Source organism: Aspergillus terreus, genomic scaffold, assembly GCF_000149615.1.
Source record: "Aspergillus terreus NIH2624 scaffold_7 genomic scaffold, whole genome shotgun sequence".
NCBI lineage: Eukaryota > Fungi > Ascomycota > Eurotiomycetes > Eurotiales > Aspergillaceae > Aspergillus > Aspergillus terreus.
In genome coordinates, this window is record NT_165930.1 from 864,148 (window position 1) to 881,778 (window position 17,631).

The 17,631-nt window shown below is 52.4% G+C and overlaps 4 protein-coding genes across 4 annotated transcripts; all 4 read right to left on the reverse strand.

The window, feature by feature from the left end:
* Positions 1-618: 618 nt before the first annotated feature.
* ATEG_05240 (DnaJ domain protein) lies at positions 619-3,369 on the reverse strand (the record flags this gene model as incomplete). Its single annotated transcript, XM_001214418.1, has 3 exons — positions 619-1,909; positions 1,972-2,026; positions 2,100-3,369. The coding sequence occupies 3 exons, from the start codon at positions 3,367-3,369 to the stop codon at positions 619-621; spliced, it is 2,616 nt and encodes an 871-aa protein (XP_001214418.1).
* A 1,318-nt stretch (positions 3,370-4,687) lies between these two features.
* Positions 4,688-7,951, reverse strand: ATEG_05241 (Zn(II)2Cys6 transcription factor; the record flags this gene model as incomplete). Its single annotated transcript, XM_001214419.1, has 2 exons — positions 4,688-5,620; positions 5,690-7,951. The coding sequence occupies 2 exons, from the start codon at positions 7,949-7,951 to the stop codon at positions 4,688-4,690; spliced, it is 3,195 nt and encodes a 1,064-aa protein (XP_001214419.1).
* A 1,529-nt stretch (positions 7,952-9,480) lies between these two features.
* On the reverse strand, positions 9,481-11,501 carry ATEG_05242 (MFS transporter; the record flags this gene model as incomplete). Its single annotated transcript, XM_001214420.1, has 3 exons — positions 9,481-10,264; positions 10,321-11,227; positions 11,408-11,501. 3 exons carry the CDS (start codon positions 11,499-11,501, stop codon positions 9,481-9,483), a joined length of 1,785 nt encoding a protein of 594 aa, XP_001214420.1.
* A 5,292-nt stretch (positions 11,502-16,793) lies between these two features.
* ATEG_05243 (uncharacterized protein) lies at positions 16,794-17,250 on the reverse strand (the record flags this gene model as incomplete). Its single annotated transcript, XM_001214421.1, has 2 exons — positions 16,794-17,127; positions 17,243-17,250. The coding sequence occupies 2 exons, from the start codon at positions 17,248-17,250 to the stop codon at positions 16,794-16,796; spliced, it is 342 nt and encodes a 113-aa protein (XP_001214421.1).
* Between the last annotated feature and the right edge of the window lie 381 nt (positions 17,251-17,631).

The following is a 17,631-nucleotide window of genomic DNA, read 5'->3' on the forward strand; positions in this document are numbered from 1 at the left end:
GATAATCAGGAATTTACGCCAGATGCGACGAGAGACACAGCAGCAATGGCCAGGGATTGACCCGTACCAGAAGTTGTATGGAGCAGCAGCGAAAAGATCGCGACCGTCAAAGACCAAAAAGCCGAAAAAAGAAAGGGAGGGGAGCCCGCGGAGGCCAACTTAATATAAGGCTTCTGCCGTGAGTCACTATTACCGACGGTATGCCTCCGGTTTCTTTCACCCGCCGTCGCTGGCAGTCGCAGGGTCTTCCAGCGTACCGTTTTGTCCCGTCATTTTTCCCCTTCGGCGGGGCAGAGTCGCCGTATCGGGAAGGTGGCGGCCTCAGGTGCCCGCCGTTATCGGCCCAGGGTTAGGGCTCGGGGTTAGGGCCAGCCCAGTCACGGATGCTTTCCATTCTCCTGATTACGATCAAGGCTTCACTCTCAACAGGATATTATTATACAATAGTAGATCAGGGCCCTAGATCACTAAATCACGGATATGAATCATGACGCAACCCCGCCAAGCAATGTCCTCTAAGCTCTGCGCCCGTCCATGTCCAAATCCAACGCCATCATGCAATAAAGATCATAGATCATACCCATCAACACCAAGACAATCTCCCCGTATCGCATCGCCTCAGATCAGTCTGCCTCCATTCAAAATCCACTCGCGCATCTTGCCCAGTTTCAGGATACATTCGCGATGCAACTCGCGCGCAACGTCCCAATGCTTCTGCACCTTGGCGTCTTCGTCCAGACCGCGCAAGTACGCGCTGTACCCGCCTTTGGCACTCCCTGCAACCATATTATCGTCACTCTCATCTCCACTGGCCCCCTTTCCGCCATCCTCCTCGTCGTTCTGCGCATTGACCCGGAGACGTGTGGAATCCCCGACAGAACCAATCCAGTTGGGCGCCATCCCCGTCTCTATCGCCTCCTGTCGGGCATTAAAATGAGTCAAGATACGCCTGTTGAAAGCGTTCCACTCGCGCATGTAGCTGTTCATCTCCAAAACATATCGGTCCCAGGCCGCCCGCGGCAGCCCAAGTTGAGAAGATCCCACGCTGACAGGGACCAACTTTGGCGGCTCGGGCCGTTTGGGGGGATTCGGGCAGATGAGCTCACGCGCACGAATATCTTGCACCGCGGTTCGAGGCACCTTGGCCCGGGATTCGAATGGAAGACTCGCCTGGATGTCCTGGAGGTCATCGATACCACCATTGTTCCCGCATGTAAACGGGACTGTGTTTCCAAGATTCTTCATGTCGAACAGTTTGCTCGCGCGCTGGGAGTTGTCTTTTCCTTGCCCACTAGACGTGGGCCGAGATTTAGGGCCTTCATTCTCCTTCCCGGAGTCAGAAGTTGATTGCGGAGCACCAGTATTCACGTTGGCCGGCTTTGCAGGGACGTCATCATCCAGGTCCATCGCTTCCCCGTCTTCAGCAGCTCGTGCAGAGGGATTACCACCACCCACTGTCGATTTGGATTCCTCGGCCTCGGTTGAGACACTGGCGGGCTGTGGTGCAGAGCGCAATTTGGTAGCTGGTCGCGCTGGTTTTCGTGGACTCCGCGGGCGCTGGGCGTTTGCTGTATGCTGCTGCTGGGCTCCATCCTCCATTGGCATGGAACGCAGCATGTCCCGGAATCTTTCTGCCCAATCATCCTCCCAGACACCTGGATCGAACTTTGCCTCGGCAAATGGGGTGGGCTTCTGTTGGGAAGCGGTCTCCGCGGACTCGCGAACCGATTCATTCGAGGGCTGGGATGCCGGTGCAGGGGTAGTTCGGTTTGAATCTCCAACTCCTCCTGGAGGCCGTAGATCCTCTTTTGAACTGGGGGAACTGGGGGGAAAAAAGGTGGAATTGCCCCAGTCCTCCACTGAAAATGGTCTACGGAGATTATCCTGGCTACTACTCTTGAAGGCGCCGCTAAACCGAATGCATTGTCAGTAGACGTCCTAAACAATACAAGTACACGGGGGATAACATACGGTCCAAAAGGTTCCGTACCAAACGGCCTCCCTGAGGAAGCTGTATCGTCAGAGTCTGCACAATCACGGTTAGTGCTTGGTTCCACGCGTTCCCGGCCACAGATGGGGCCATCAATGGCCGTTCTCACCATTTTTAAAGCTTGCTCCCTGACTTGTACGGAAGTCGGAGAATTTCTGGTGACGGTGGAGTCTGCTCTTCGGGACAGCCTTGGGCTTATAGGCGAAAGGACGGGCATCATCAGAGTCGGAAAGATCACTGGAGCTGGTGGACGTGTAATTCCTGTTATCCCTCTCCTTCCTTACCTTGGGACTGGCACTTCGATGCCTACCCGATTCTGCTGGAGTTGGGCTAGGGGGGCTGGTGCGGGAATGCGATTTGGAGCTATCAGGCGAATTGCGCACGCTTGATGATCGCCCCAGCCATTCGCTGGAGAAGAAAGTCTTCTCTCCTCCAGTACCTGCATACTTGCTACCAGCGCGTTCAACATCCGGCGTCCTTGAGTTGGCGGCTCGATTTCCGAAACCGGCTGCCGCCTTCCGGGAGGTTGGCGAGGGGGCGGCACCGAAAAAGTGAGCCGACTGAGGCCGTTCGGAACGGTGCGCGCTATTATATGAAGCGGTCTTTGCAGCCATAGGCTCATCACCGCCGGCGGCCCGCGGGGCAAACCCTTGCTTCTTCTTGGTGGACGACTGTGGACGCGCTGACGGTTCAGGAGTCGCAGGCTTGCTCGAAGTCTTCGACTGAGACGCAAAGTATTCGTAGGCAGACTTGGACATCCTGGGACTACCGTTGGGGAACTCCGCGCCGCCCGTGCGAGGATTGAACCGTGACCAGCCATTCTTCATATCCTGGAAACCGCGGTAGGCATCCGCCCGCGTCTGTCCGTCATCCTGCCCCTTCTCCCACGGTTGCTTCGGCGCCGCCCGGGCGTAGCTTGCGTATCGTTGAGCACCCGAAGAAGGGCCTTGCTGGTGGAAAGACTGGGGCCGACCGGAGAAGGACTGTTTTGCGGACTGAGGTCTGGTCGAGGCGGTCGAGGCAAAATTATTCGGGGCGGTTTTACGCGGCGTGGTTGGCTTTCCGGGGCCATATAGCTTGCCGTATCCAGCGCGTAGTCGTTCCGTATCGTACCTGAGGCGTTGTTGAGGGTCACCGAGAATCTCATGTGCTGCCTGAATGGCCTGGAACTTGGCGATGAATTCCGTTTCTCTGCCGGGGTTTCGATCGGGGTGGTACTTCAAAGCTAACAAGCCGACAGTCAGCATGTCACCTAACAAGGAATTATGGGGATCATTCTTACCAAGTTTCCGGAACTGCTTCTTGATATCCTCCGTCTCCGCGCTGGGGGTCAGACCCAGGTCCGCGTAGTAGTCCCTCCGTACATCTGCCTTCACCATTATGATTGAACGTCGTGATTCGAGGGCACCCAGATAGCGCGAAGTGAACGTGGATCACCAGAAGTTGAGCGACTCCCAGCAGTCGTCGTGCACATGACCTGGCGCGGGGAGCGAAGAGTCTCAGCTGAACGGGTCGACTCGGTCTAGAAACGAACGACAAAGGCGAGGCGACGGCGCCGGATCGGCAAGGGAATGGTACAGAGAAGACACTTTGGGAGGTCAAATCGGAAAGGAATGGCGCGGAGAGTTGGTTCGATCGCAGAAGGACTGAAGGCGGCGACAAAAATCGCAACAGCGAACGGTTTCTAATCAGTCTAACCCGTAAGCAGAAACTTCAAAACAATCGAAGGTCGAACCGGCAATAAGTACCTCCGAATCCACAGGGAACCTCTTTAACAGTGGTGTCTTTGTCGTGCTGCGGAGGAGTCGTGCGTCCAGGAACCAGGGTGCTTCACGTCCTGTCAACGAAGGGTGAACTTTTCCAGGGCGGTTCGCGAGCGGCGACGATAAACGAACATGTTCTTCCCACTCAAGGGACTCGCATCAACAACGCGCACCCACCACAGGAGTCGCAAACACTTGCAATAGCGTAACAAAGAGATCTGATGGCAGCGATGACCAGAATGAAAGCAAAATCTCAAAAGCAAATAGCATAAAGTCCAGGATCTGGACTTGACGAAATGCGCTGCAGGTCAAGTTGGTCCAAGCGCCGCGATCGAAGATCGGAAGAACTACACGAGTTCGAGTGCAGACTGGTTGACGTGCGGAACACTATTCCCACGACAGGAACAATAATCACCTGGATATTGGGGAATCCCTAAAGCACATCCGCTGTAAAGAAGGAAGCTTGCGTGCGAGCGGAGGAAAGCGAGGAGAAGATCCCCAGGAGAAAGTTGGAGAGTCTCGTTGCGCTCTTTGACGCTGCGGCCCACCGGGCCAACTCAATCTCCCCAGTTTGTGCCCAATTGCTCTGCAGGCCTCATTCCTGGCCGACAGTTTTATATACAGGGACATGTCGAAGTACGCGTATCTCTGTTTTATATATTCAGATAGATATGATGATTATCTGTATTCTTGACATTCTCCATCCTATATATGTATCACGCATGTATACACAACCACCGTATGATATCGACAAAACATCAAGTCAAACCAATTAATACAGTTGCTTCGTGAGATCATTTCGCCCATCCCTTTTAGTGACCTGAAAGACCCGAAGACCGGCGAGACAAAGGGATTTGGAAAGAAAGAATAGAAAAGCCAAACAAAAAGACTGACGACAGGAGAGAAAGAAGTATATCCAGGTATCCGCCAGATGTTAATCTCCAGACGTCCCAGGCCCTGATCCCCCAAAGAAGTATCCTTCCAAAATGTCATAGTTGGCGTTCTCACTCCAGTCGTGTTGGAAATCCACCGCCATTCCAAACCCGAGGTCAATCCCAACACTATGACCGACTCCGTGGCCCAGAGAAGGCATAGCCTGCAAATTGTACTCGGCATTTTCATCGGATCCGAGTGCCATCTGTCCATCCGCTCCGGACGCGTCAAAATCCAAAAAGTCGAGACTCAGTCCGCTAGAGGGATGTTCTTGGTCGGGAGTCTGGAACTGGTTCTGATTGGGGTTGGCTACAACACTATTCGGTGATCCACTTTGCTGAGGGGACCGACCATAATAATACTGTTGCTGCTGCTGCTGCTGCTGCTGTTGTTGTTGTTGCCGCTGCTGCATCTGCGGCGAAACGGGCCCTTCAAAGTTACCGTAATACTCCATGGAGGGCGTGCGATGGGCCGGTGGGCGCGAGGACGACGATTCAGAGTACTCCGGCCGGCTGGCGAAAGACTGCGCGGGCTTTCTTCCCTCGGCACCCGGCCGTTCAACAACATTGCTATTGTCATTGAAGAGATCACCGAGGTTCATATCAAACCTCGGTAACGGTCGCGACTGACGGGTTTGGGTCGGCCTCCGCGGGCCTCCATGAGATCCTCTCTGTCTATCCATCGTATACCGGCCATATTGCCGGGGACGACCAGTATACGGAGCTGTCAATGGATGCGCGGCGGTCGGGTGGGACTGGGCGGCAGAGAGATCGACTTGCGAGCCAAATCCAGTAGTCGATAGGCACATCTGAACCGTCGCCTTGCTCATTCGCTCAAACGCATCCCGACACGCTTCGGCTGGGGGACACTTTTGCATCAGGTCACCCAGAACAGATGTGGCGGCAAGGACAGTGAAATCAACCTCGTCAAGCGTCTAAGGGCTGGTTAACACCACGATCCAGGGCGATATGTTTCTTGACTGGTTGATGCAGGGAATACGTACCAGGCGACTTCGAACCCAAGGGGAATGCCACAGGGCATATAGGAATGATATGCCCGCCATGAATATATGATGCGTGGCCAAGTATGTGTAGTTTACCAGGCGCACACGATGCATCTGGCGATATATCCGAATGACTTTTTGGCCGGCCTCCGCTACTTTGAAGTAGATGTCATCTTCGTCTTCTGCCTCGTCAACATTTGAGAACGAAGGGCTAGAGACATCTTCAGCTGGCGTCACTTCATCAGCCAGTTCGGCGGGGACAGTAAGGCTCTGTTGATATAGCATAATCACGGCCTGCCAGTAGTTCAGTTCCAGAAACTCAACAGGGAACCGTACACCCGTATCGCGTCGTGTGGGTGCACTTTGTTTCCACTCTGCTAACCGTCGATGCACATCTTTCCGCCAAGAGCGGAAACAGTCGAAGCCTTGAAGGAAAGGTGATGAAATATCGGAACGCATGAATCTCCGCGCTGCATACGGAGCCCTCTGTCTTGCAAAGCGCGCCTGCTGGTGTTGGAGAACATCCTGGATTTCCGACTGCAACACGCGCAACTTGAAATAATGATGGGCTGCGTGTTTGTAACTGGGGGCTCCGTCAGGAGGCGCCACAATTCCAGATTTCGTGATGTATTTGTCCTCTAGCAAGGACGGGAATTCGGTGCTGATGGCCTGGTCGCTAATGCCAAAAGGTCGACCAACGCAGCAGCTGACCAGGCGGTCTAGGCTGTAGACACACCACCACAGACGGCGACGCAGGTCACGGACCCATTCGCGACGGCCGCGCTCGCGGGTGTCAATTCGGGGTTTTGAGTTATCATCGGCCCTCGCCTGGGGGCGATTGAATCCCTCGTCTCCAGCTGAGTCGATACCAGCGTTGTCCTCATAATGAAGACCCAAATCAACCGCCAGTCGCATTGCCACCCCAACGATATACCAAAGGCCAGGCGCAACAGGTCGCAGAAGGGCGAAACTAGCGAGAAGGAGCACGGCTTGCAATTCCTCCAACGCGCCGAACCCGTCAGGGGACGATGCACCTAGAAACGATTCTAAGTGGATGATCGCGGACGCATGGTACTCTTCTGGCTGGTACTGATGGCTCGATAGACGCGGCTTTTTAGACGTAGCTGGCGACGAGGACCGGTCACGTTCACCGGTGCCTTCATCTTGTTTCTCTTCAAAAATGATGCCGGCGCCAATTGCGAACACGATGTTAAGGGTATAAAGACTGCGGGGCGAGCGGTTCTTTTCCTCTTCAGAATATGTACGATCCAGAAGCTCCATGAAGTCGGCTCGGTGAAGGATGGGTATTTGGGGGTTGGCGTGCTCGAAATACAGATTGACGAGCTTCTCGGCAAGCTCCCGGTCAGGAAAAGCAGCGCATTTCATCATCGATCGGGTTTGCAAGCCGAAGAAGGAATCCCGCATGGCACTTCCGGCCGTACCTGTGGCGCTATGGGGAAGTCGTTCGTTCGGACGCATCGGACCGCGTTCTGACACGTTCGATCCCACAGAGCTCTTCACCGCGGCAAAGACCACACGAGCAAATGATATCCCCGACGTGGATCCCAGATACCGAGGGTCCGACGTGCCCTGGACCGACACCATGCCGATGTTCGACACGAGATTGTGTATCCGCCAGTTATCTTCGTTCTCATTGTCCTGGGCGTTCTCCGAGTCTGGTGCTGTATCCGGCGCCTTCTCCGTCGTTGGTGCGGCGCTGTCTTTATCTTTCTTGACGCGCGCCACTTTGTCGGTTCCCTCAGCTGTTGACGACTCCGCAGCCCCTGATCCCTCGGAGCCGACGGTCTGGGCTTGGACCGGATCGTACCCGGCCTCGACCTTGACGGCTTCTTCTTCATCGAAAGCGACGGCTTCTTTGAAGTCGATCTGATTGTCCATCAAAAGTTTCTCTAAATATGTCACGCGAGCCTCGAGGAAGTACACGTAGCTGCGGGGGATCTCCCGCTTGGTGATGGGATCATAACCGACGCAGCGGACACCGGCTTTCTCGCAGGACTGGCAGCGCGGAAGGCGTTGGTCGCAGCGATTCTTGCGCAGGCGGCACCGGTTGCAGGCGGAGACATTGCGGAACGAGGAGGGGTTTGAAGAGGACGAGGAGGAGGGAGCGGCAGGGAGAGTTGCCGGCGCATTTTGTTGCTGCGACTGCGCCGATGGGTCCGGCTGGGCTGAGGACTCAGCCGGGGGATGTGGGCGTTTCCTCCCTAGGGAGGTTGGTGAAACCGGGGAAGCAGGGTTGAGCATCACGGGAAAGGTACGAGGAACGGCGCAGAGGCACAACCATGTCTCGACGACGGAGGTCTGCAGTCAGTCCAGGCAAGCGGGGGAGGTCGTATACCGAAGACTCAGAAACGAATCAGCATTCATGTTCAGCCATGCGCTGGTTGTCCCAATCCCCTCAATCGAGGCTCTCGCGTTGGAGAAGGTCGCGTTGACTTCGCGTTGACAGCTAACGGGAAACTGACTCCTCAGTCGTATCCCGATCCGCGGGCTTTATTAATCTCCGAAGTGATAGTCAAAGGCGATTCTGTTTGGAGGGTGAGAGACGGTCGCAGCCCATGACGGAGGCAGTTCAGCCACCCCCCACTGCAGCAGTAACAACGGCGAGCCTAGAACGAAGAACGAGCCACGACAGAATCTTGGAGGGTATCGAGGCAGGGGAAAATTTGGGAAGTTAGATAGGGCAAATTTGGTGGAGTCCCGAGTTGGATGGCACTTGGAGAACCCCGGCACCTAGACTTGGTCCCGCTTACTAGTACAGTAACATGGAACCGTTGTATGGAGGATGTAAGCGGGTGCATAGTGGCGGATGACTGTGCTGCGTCTTGGTGGACTAAATCGACTGTCAGAGACGATACATCGAGAAGGGCTCAAAAACACATCATTCAGCCTCGACAATGGCCGATAACTCAAGGAAGTCTTGTCGTCGGACCCGTATCTGGTATGTTGGCAGCCTCCGTACTTCGACAGAAGCTGGTGTTATGCACGGTATCCATACCGTACTTATACATCACGTGACGTATAATGTTGGGACCCATGTGGTTGGTGCGTGGGCCATGTTTGTCATCCGCCTGTTGAATGTACCTAGGTACATAAGTCCACATAAGTACTGGTAGGGATACTACCTACATAGAAACTAGTTAGTCTTCAAAAGAAGATGGAGAATAACGTGGCTGACAGGGAACCCCGCACTGTCCACGTTGCGAAAGCGACCCTGACAGTCCGGGGGTCAATGAGGTACGTGCTATTCAGGGCTAAAGGTAAGCAAAGTCTGATACTTAGGTCCTACGAACTACGTTGTCTCAAGAGAAGTAAAATGTGTAGCGCGAAGAGGAAAAAGCAGAGTTTCCTCTGTTTGTCCTTCAAAAATCAATTCTGCTCTCCATAAGAGTTGGATATAATGAAAATGACAAATAGCCTCCCAGATGCTTAAGACAGATATGTGCTGAACAATGCCTCATCAAAGAAAAATCAAAACAAACAAGCCTCCCCATGCTTTTTGAAGATGCATCCAGTCTATGAACTGCGCCATCACCCAATCCTGAGTCATGATCTAAACATAAAACGAAAAGAAAAACCAAAAGGAGGAGGAAAATTCCAAAAGACAGACCGGACTCGGAAGCACACCATGGAGCGAGTGTCAAACAAAAAGAGATTAAAAGAGATAGACAAGCAAAAAAAGTAAGATGCGGTCAAGGAAAAGAAGCAAACAAAGATGGAGGATGCTGGTAATAGATGAATGAAATATGACGTCAAGTAGTCAATTTGACAAGTCAGTCGCGCTCAGACTTCGGCAAGACTTGTGTCAAATCGACATTGGGGATCTCGGCGTCATCCATGCTAGTCCGGGTGGAAGACAGCAATCTCCGCACTTCTTCCGCAGTAGCGTCCTCCTTGCCAGCGGTGTATGGGCCCCGCAAGGTCTCTTGCTCGCCATCCAAGTTGGTAGCCTCGGATTTCGTCTCGGCGCGTCCCTGCACCTCACTCTCCTCCATCCAGAAGCTCTCGATGGCACCGATGACGCACACCAGACCGCAGGCCCACCATGCCAGAACGGAGTACCCGCTTTCGAGACCCTTGGAGTGAAGAAGTCCAGTGACCGTAGGACCGAAGGCACGGCTTAGACTGGCGGTTGATGCGGCTGCGCCGTTGATGGAGCCAAGAACTTTCGAGGAGGGGGCGGCATTGGCCAGCAGGATGGCGGTAGAAGGGAAGGCAATGACATGAAACGTGATTTTGCTGATCAGAGCCACGTAGACGGCGGTCGTCTGGAGGAATTCCGGGAGCAGAATCAGGTACGGTACTGCCAGGTAGAGAGGTGGCCAGACAAGTAGGACGAAGCGGAAGGTTCGCAGAGTACCGAAATGGCGGACAACAAAGGGAAACAGCCAGAGCTGGGCGATCATCGAATAAACGCCCTGAACCGCAAGCATAAAGCCGATGGTCTTTGTGGGAAGACCCAGACCCCCAGTAAATTTGAAGGGAAGAGTGACATGGTCGGTCGATTTGGGTGTGCTCAGGAAAACAGGCATCAGCTGGTCGAAGGAGACGCTGTGGCTATATTGGAGTTAGTATGCACTGCGCCTTGTCCAAGGGATACACTAGAAACTCACTATGCGAGAATTCCATAGGCGATAATGTTGAACACAACCTGTCTCGTAAATGCCTTGGGCGGCTTCTGGTTCTTCATCTGGCTTTCAATGTCGTCATCAACCGCAAGGTTGTCGGTCTCTTTGACAGGGGACAGGCGAGGCGAGGATTCGGTGCTTCTGTACTCCGGGGGAGGAACGTCGTCGTAGTCAAAGTATTCGGATGCACTCAAGTCAATCTTCACATCCTTCTCCTCATCAAGCTGGACACGGGATCCCATGCATCGCGCCACCAGCAAGTTACCGAGCTCCAACCCAACATCGCGGCGGAACTTCTTCTCCGGGTGGGTTTCCTCCAAGAACAGAAACCCAACGACGATACCGATGATCAAGACGACCACACAGACCAGGTTGGGCAAAAGGAACGGGAAGCGATCCAGAAGGGTGTTGCGCTGGAAGAGCCAGGGGTAGTTGTCGCAGGGCTTTGCCAACGCACCGCCCATCGCGGGCCCAATGATGGATCCCAAGCACCAGACAAAAGGCATGATCGAGTACGCCCGAGGCTGGTGCTCCTTGACAGTCACAATCTCCGCCACAGTTGTCTGGAGCACACCAATGTTCCCGTTCAGCAAACCTCCCAAAGCCCGAGCAATCATCGCCGTAGCCAGGTTTGGGGCGAATCCGAACGCAATCATACTGATGGCGGTTCCGATCAGGCCCATAATAAGAACGGGCTTCCGGCCAATCTTGTCGCTCATGCGACCCCAGAACATGCCCGCGGAGAACTCAGCGAATGTGAAGGACGATGTGATCATGCCCGCGTAGAGAGCAATTTTCCGGTCATTATCTGTCACGTGGAACGACTCGACCATATGATAGACATATGGGAAAATGGACATAAACGCAATCGGTTCACAGATGCGGCATAGTGCTGGACAAACGGTTAGTCGCCTGAAGGCTCCAGCGGTAATTTGGTCCAACATGGGTTGCGAACAAAGAAAGCGGCAAGCGACATCCGCACCATCAAACAGGCAGGTCCCGATGGCAAACGCAATCAAAGTTCCTCATAACATGCATCTTTCCAGGAAATTGGGCGCAAAAAGGAACGTACCTAGCACAAAAAGCTGGCGGATAGGAAACGCGGACCAATCAGCGCCGGCATCACTATGCCGGCGTGCTTGTAAACAGGACGGACGTTTGAACATCTTGTTGCCTTCGTCGCAGAGCTCGTTCTTCAAGAATCCCAAAAGCCGTTAGGCCAAATTAAAACAGGTGGTCTGAAGGAGGACTGGGTCCGAGAAAGGAATGTGTAGATGATTCGGTCCAATTTCCCCGTTGGCACAGAAGGGAGGGAATGCGGTAATGATAAGATTGTTGCACTGAAGAAGAAGGGACCGTTGTTAAAGGGGTCTCAGCATTTCTTCCCCCTTCCGTGTGTTGATCACAGGGAACCCTATTTGGTTGTATAGCCTTGCTTGGGGTTCCGTTCGGGGCTTGGGCGGACCAGATGGCTCAATTGGGTTGTGACAATCCCAATTGAAGACAATGAGGTAGGGAGAGAGTCTTGTGTTGGTATAGAGTGGTGGGTTCGGGGTACTTTGAAGGTGTAGGGAGGGTTTGGGAAGAGTATCAAGAAGCGAGTCCGAGGAAGCAATCTTGCAACCAGAGAAGGAAGTAGGTCAAGTAGATATAGTTGGGAGAAGCGGTAGCGGATGGAAAATTGAGACGAGAAAGGGCTGGAATGGAAGCAAGAAGTCGGTTATATTTAAAGTCAAAAAATATTTTTTTTATTTCTGGGAAGTAAAAAAAAAAATTAAGGTAGAAATCCCTGGAGGATCTGATCGGGAAGGGGAATTAAATGAAGTATTTGAAGTGGATAGCCCAGATATGTGACCAGGCGAAAGGCCCAGGTAAACATCAACGGTGCAGCATCTGAGATGACAATGATGGGTTCCATTTCGGTTACAGCTGTACAAAAAGGATGCATGATACAGTCGACAGCAAACAGTCCAGGATTAACAGGATCCACCGCTCAGAAAATAAAATAAAATAAATAATGATTTTTATTTTATTCGATTTTGATTTTATTTAAATTATTTTTTTTAGGCTATGATCATTTCAGCGGAGAGGTGGAACGGGTGCAGGAGGTTTGGAACGGAGCCATCCGACTGGACCGTACTAAGCACCAGGAAAATAATGGGTACCACATTGACGGAAGGGAGAGCGGACAAAAAAGAAGAGCACCAAAAGGGGAAAAAATAATAATAATTGTTAATAATAAAGAGGGAAAAGAAAATAGTTCAACAAGGAAGGAAGGAAACCGAAAGGGGGTGGAGCCAATCGCAGAGCGCCAGAAACAGAAATTGCTCAACCGCGATTCCATACATCACTTTAGGAATTTATCTACGTCCTAGTAGCTTCTTTTCTCCGATCCGCACAGCAGCTCCTCCACAGTGGTATGTCAGAATCACCGGAACCCAGCCGGTTCGAATTTCGGGGGGGGAAGTGGTGACCGCCTCACTGGTGGCCCTTATGGTCGGTTAGTTGGCATGGGACTTCATCCCGTACATAGTAGCACATCGTTTCCCAAAATGACTGGATGCTTTTTCTTCGAAGCCGTGACTAGTAGGGGGCTCGGGAAGTTAGGTAGCAGAGGAAACACTGCCATCACATCAACAGGGACGGCACAATAGGAAGATCAGATACGGATGAAAGGTGGGAATGAATCAGTCGACCGACTACTGTCAGACCATCCCCTCTATCCCATAGTGCCCGAGAGGGGGCCAAAGGAAATAAAATCAAAGACATTGAAAATATAATTTCAGGGAATAAATAATAAGAACAAAGACTAAAGTCCATTCAGGAGGGAAAATCCCCAAATGATTTCCAGAGCAGCCACCGCCGCAGATTGACCGGTAGACCCATCGTCCTGAAGCCCGGTCTCCGGGGAAGAAGAATAAAAACGAAAAGCGTGTATCGACAAGCGCGCTCAGTGGCCCATAAGGCCAAGATGATCCGCTTTCCAGGAGTCTGGTTTAGTGCGACTTTAGTGAGATGATAGATCTAACAGTCCCCCGGCCCACTTTTTCCAACTCTGTCTCCTGCCCATCCCCCGGCCGTCGCCAAAGGTCCTTTTGGGAGGGGGGAAGACGGGAGACAAGTACGAACCCATTCTCCGTTTTCTGTCCTTTTGTCGGGGTCCATCTGGTGTTGGGACGACGGAACCAGGCCCACTGCTCCGGAATTCTAGAAAACTTGCGCGGATGCTCAACCCCCTCATCCGGACGCTTAATCACAGGGGGCAAAAAGGGGATCCCTCTGCCAAAAATTACATCAGGCCGTCGAGCCGGTAGACATCCGGAATGACAGAAAATAAGACAGTTCCATTGGGTTAGATTGGTAGGCAGAAAAGGAAAAAAAAAAAAAAAAAATAAAACGTGAAAAACAATGAAATGATATCAGTGAACGCGTACGTACAGGGATGCAAGCACACAAGGGTATTGAGGAACAGCAGGACCTTATCTGGGGGTGGTGATAATATGCGGTGTAAGCCACTGAAGAGTAGAGGACCGAGGATTCGGTAGGTTAGGTAGGTAGATCGGAGCATGGAGTTGGTGCAGAGGGGTTGGTAATTGGTAATACATCAGGATACCGAGGAGATGCCGAAGATCAAAAGGAAAGAACAATCATAAGGATAATAATAATAATAATTATAATATAATGAAATACTCCGTAGAATAAAAAAGTGGACCAGCTACTGGTAGATTGGTAACGGTGAGCGCTGGAGGCGAGCAGTCAGCCCTTACGGTGAAGAGACAGCAACAGCACCACTAAGCCTCCTCTGGCCATACACCCCGAACGGATGGGTAAGTGCGTTACCTCTCCAGAGGTGACGACATATTCTGCTGTTGGCCAGATTTGGACGACCTACTGAGTATCATGTATAGACACTTCCATTATAAATCCTAAGAATGAGTTGAAGTGGTATTATACAATACTTCAAAATCCCATCCTGAAGAAAGGATCCAAGGCTTCTGAAGTGAGGAGGCCAAACAGCATTACAGTAAATATTAAATACGGCATGATTGGAGCTACAGTCGAAACTCTATTGTTTCTGTTCTGGGTCTGTCAGACTGGCCGGAAACAAAAACAACAGACTGGCTGTTGGATTTCACAATAATAGAGTCGGACCATACTCCGTACTCGAAGTCGGGCAATGGCACTATCTACCGTTGGGGTGTGGCAGGACGGACGCCCCCTTGGGAATTCCATTGACGTCACTTCATTTCATCCCAACGATCGTCCCACTCTCAGTGCTATAGTAAGACCTGTGAATAGAACGGCTGAGCGCCTAAGAGAGTTGTACAGGCTGCTGCCCAATACCTCTTCGGTTAGTCTGTTGTTCGTCCATCTTTATCCAGACGCTCTGAGTGGCAGAAGTATAGGAGGCGACCATCATACATTCTCTCTTCAAAGGTATTGTCGCGTAAAGCTTAGCTTAATCGACCATCCGAAAAGTCGGTAAAAAGGAGATCCCCCAAATATGCCGAGCATGGGTCCTCCGCTCCAGTCATGACAGGAGGTCAAGGGCGGTCGGGAAAATTCCCGGAACAGGAATCCATTGAATTTTCCCCATACCTGGTAATAGGTAGAGGCGCCATACTGAGTATTGGATCTACGATCCGATAATACGCAAAAATCATTAACCGGACTGCCACGCTGCATAAGATCTCATAGTCCCTGGCTGGTGCAGGTCAGATCTGTATTCCCTGCAAGTAAAACGGAGGTCAAGGCAGGAAAAGAAGCGCAATGGAAGAAGGAAGACTGCAGGTAATCTCCTGACCGACACGTTGGAGACTGAGGTTGGTCGGTCGGTGCAATTCCTCCCAAGGGCCAATAATGAAGGGTGTGCTTTCGCTCGTTCAGGAATCAGGTAACCTAGAAGCGGTCGCGGGGGATTTGCAACGTCACGATTCCATGACAACAGATTTTTAGATCACTCCTGACGCGGCAAGGAGAAAGAGAGAACGGGATCCAGTACGGCCGTTCGGGATGGACGTCAGGATGCAAGGTATACAACAGGGCCTCAAGGAACCTTGGTTCCCACGCGGGAGGGATGCAACCCTAACCATGGCTCTTCAGGCGATCATATCAGAACCAAACAATAGCAGGCTACCACGTCGGTCTTCGTGTCCTGCCTGGTATGAAACACCACGAGCAAGCATCTCAAGCAGCGAGGCCAATGCCCATGCCTCCTGGGAGATTCCGATATGGCCGCCTCCACGCTTCCATAGTAAGATGAGGCCACCTACCCCACCGATGCAGGAAATGCATCAGGCTGGTGGACGACCAGGGCCAGCATCGCTTGAATCGGGAGCTACAACAGATAAGCGGAGATGCCGCCGAAGAATACGTGATGATCTGGCGGTGACAGCAGGTTGCGGGCGAATCATCGAACGGCGGGCGAGATGGAGTGGGTAGAGCTAGAGAGCCTCGAGCTCAAGTGATCACGATCGTGTCCCTTCCGACGACCATTCGGAAATTTCGGAGAAGATCAGAAACGGCTGAAATGTCATCATGATGTGCCTAGGAATGATGTCGCTATGCACGCATCGCGGCGGGTCATGTGAGTATAGCCCGCATGCTGGCCAAAGGCATCATTCGGGAATCATTGGATGAAACGTCAGACGAGGCATCTGGCACATGCTACCAGTGGCCAGCATCCTTGGGTTAATCTGCGTGGTGTTGGCAGGTTGGCAGGATGCCCTGCAGCTTGTGTAATAACTTTGTTCGGGGCGCTCATGGAGGAGAGAAAGCCCGACAGTAAGCGGTGAGGAGGGGCCCTGCAGGCTCGCTTTGGGTACAACAGTATTGCGCCCAGGGCAGTGCCAGGTTGGAGATTGTTTCTGGAGGTCCTTGCGCTGACTGTGCCTTGCGGTGCTGACTCCCCTATATTTCTTCGCCATAGGTCAATAGAATACATCCGCCCTGCCCCGTTACTTTGGGCAGGAATGAAATCACGGGAATTCCTCATGCAGTCGCCCATGAATGATGCTGGCATCAGTCACCAGTCATGGAGGAACCCTGGTCTACCTTGCAGGCTGCAGACCTCGGAACATACGGTGAGCGTGAGAATCTGCCTGATTCGACACAGCCACGTTGAGAGTACTTCGTAATCTTTCTGGATACTCTCATCGATTTGGCTGGAATCACTCTGCAAGATTGCTCGTTTGATGTCTTCTCTAAGGTGGGGTAGCCCCGCGGACAACAGTACTTAGGTAGTTACTCACCTTTGGGCGTGTTATCAGTACCTAGTACCTTATTAGGTAGGTACCTGCTCATACCTACGGTACATCTCCATCGAATCGCCAGCATCTCCGAGGTTTACATTGTTCCCTGAAAATGCAAGATCCTGTACAGATAACAGCGGTGTAGATGGCAGGTCATACACCACCTGGCGTTGCCCATGCAGTTGACGTGATCACTACCTATCTAGCTCACTTGTCCTCGAGCATGATTTCTGAACCCTTCCCCTCGGTGATCACATTGTGGCTGTCTGAAAAGTGCAATACGATGTACCCGGCGGGCTGGAGAACCATCACGGCTGATAAGCTCCGTATCGACCTCCTCGGGACACGCCACTGAGTCCTCGTTGGCTGGAGATGGGGCCTTCTGCAAGCGATCGCAGGTTGCGAGCCATTCTGTCGGGTCCATCGATCATTGAAAGTTTGCCATCTCGATGTCTGCAGCATGGCCTGACCCTCCGTTCTGTTTACAACAACCAGTTTTTCTTTCCTGCCGAGTACTGGACAGTTTCGCGGAGTATCATTCCTGTTGTTGGTCAATTTTTGCCACTAAAAGCCGAGACGCCCTATTTGGCGGTGGTGGGGGAGCTGAGATGGTGAGCCACTCCGGCGTTGTCCGTACCGATGTACGCACTACGTACATGGGCATGTTTCAGAGATACTATCAATCGTCATCATTGATGTGGACTGTGGATGCGGCATGGGTCCAGCCCCCTCGAGATGCTCTGTATCGAAATCTTCTAGAATTGGATTGACATTATCCCCGACCACCGAAGTCCAGGAACACAATACATACGGACTACTCGGTTTCCATGTAACAGATGATGACAAACAAATGGATCAACCAAGCCCAGTCGATTATACGCAGCTGCGAGTGCGGATGTGGCGGACAACAGGGCGACCCGACAGCTTGCAAGATCCCTGAAGAGTTCTTTGTTTCCGCGCCGGGATCTATCCTGGTCGAATTCTACGCATCAATCTCCCTCACTCCCTTCAACGATGGATTGGATCAGGATCGAGTGGTGAAACC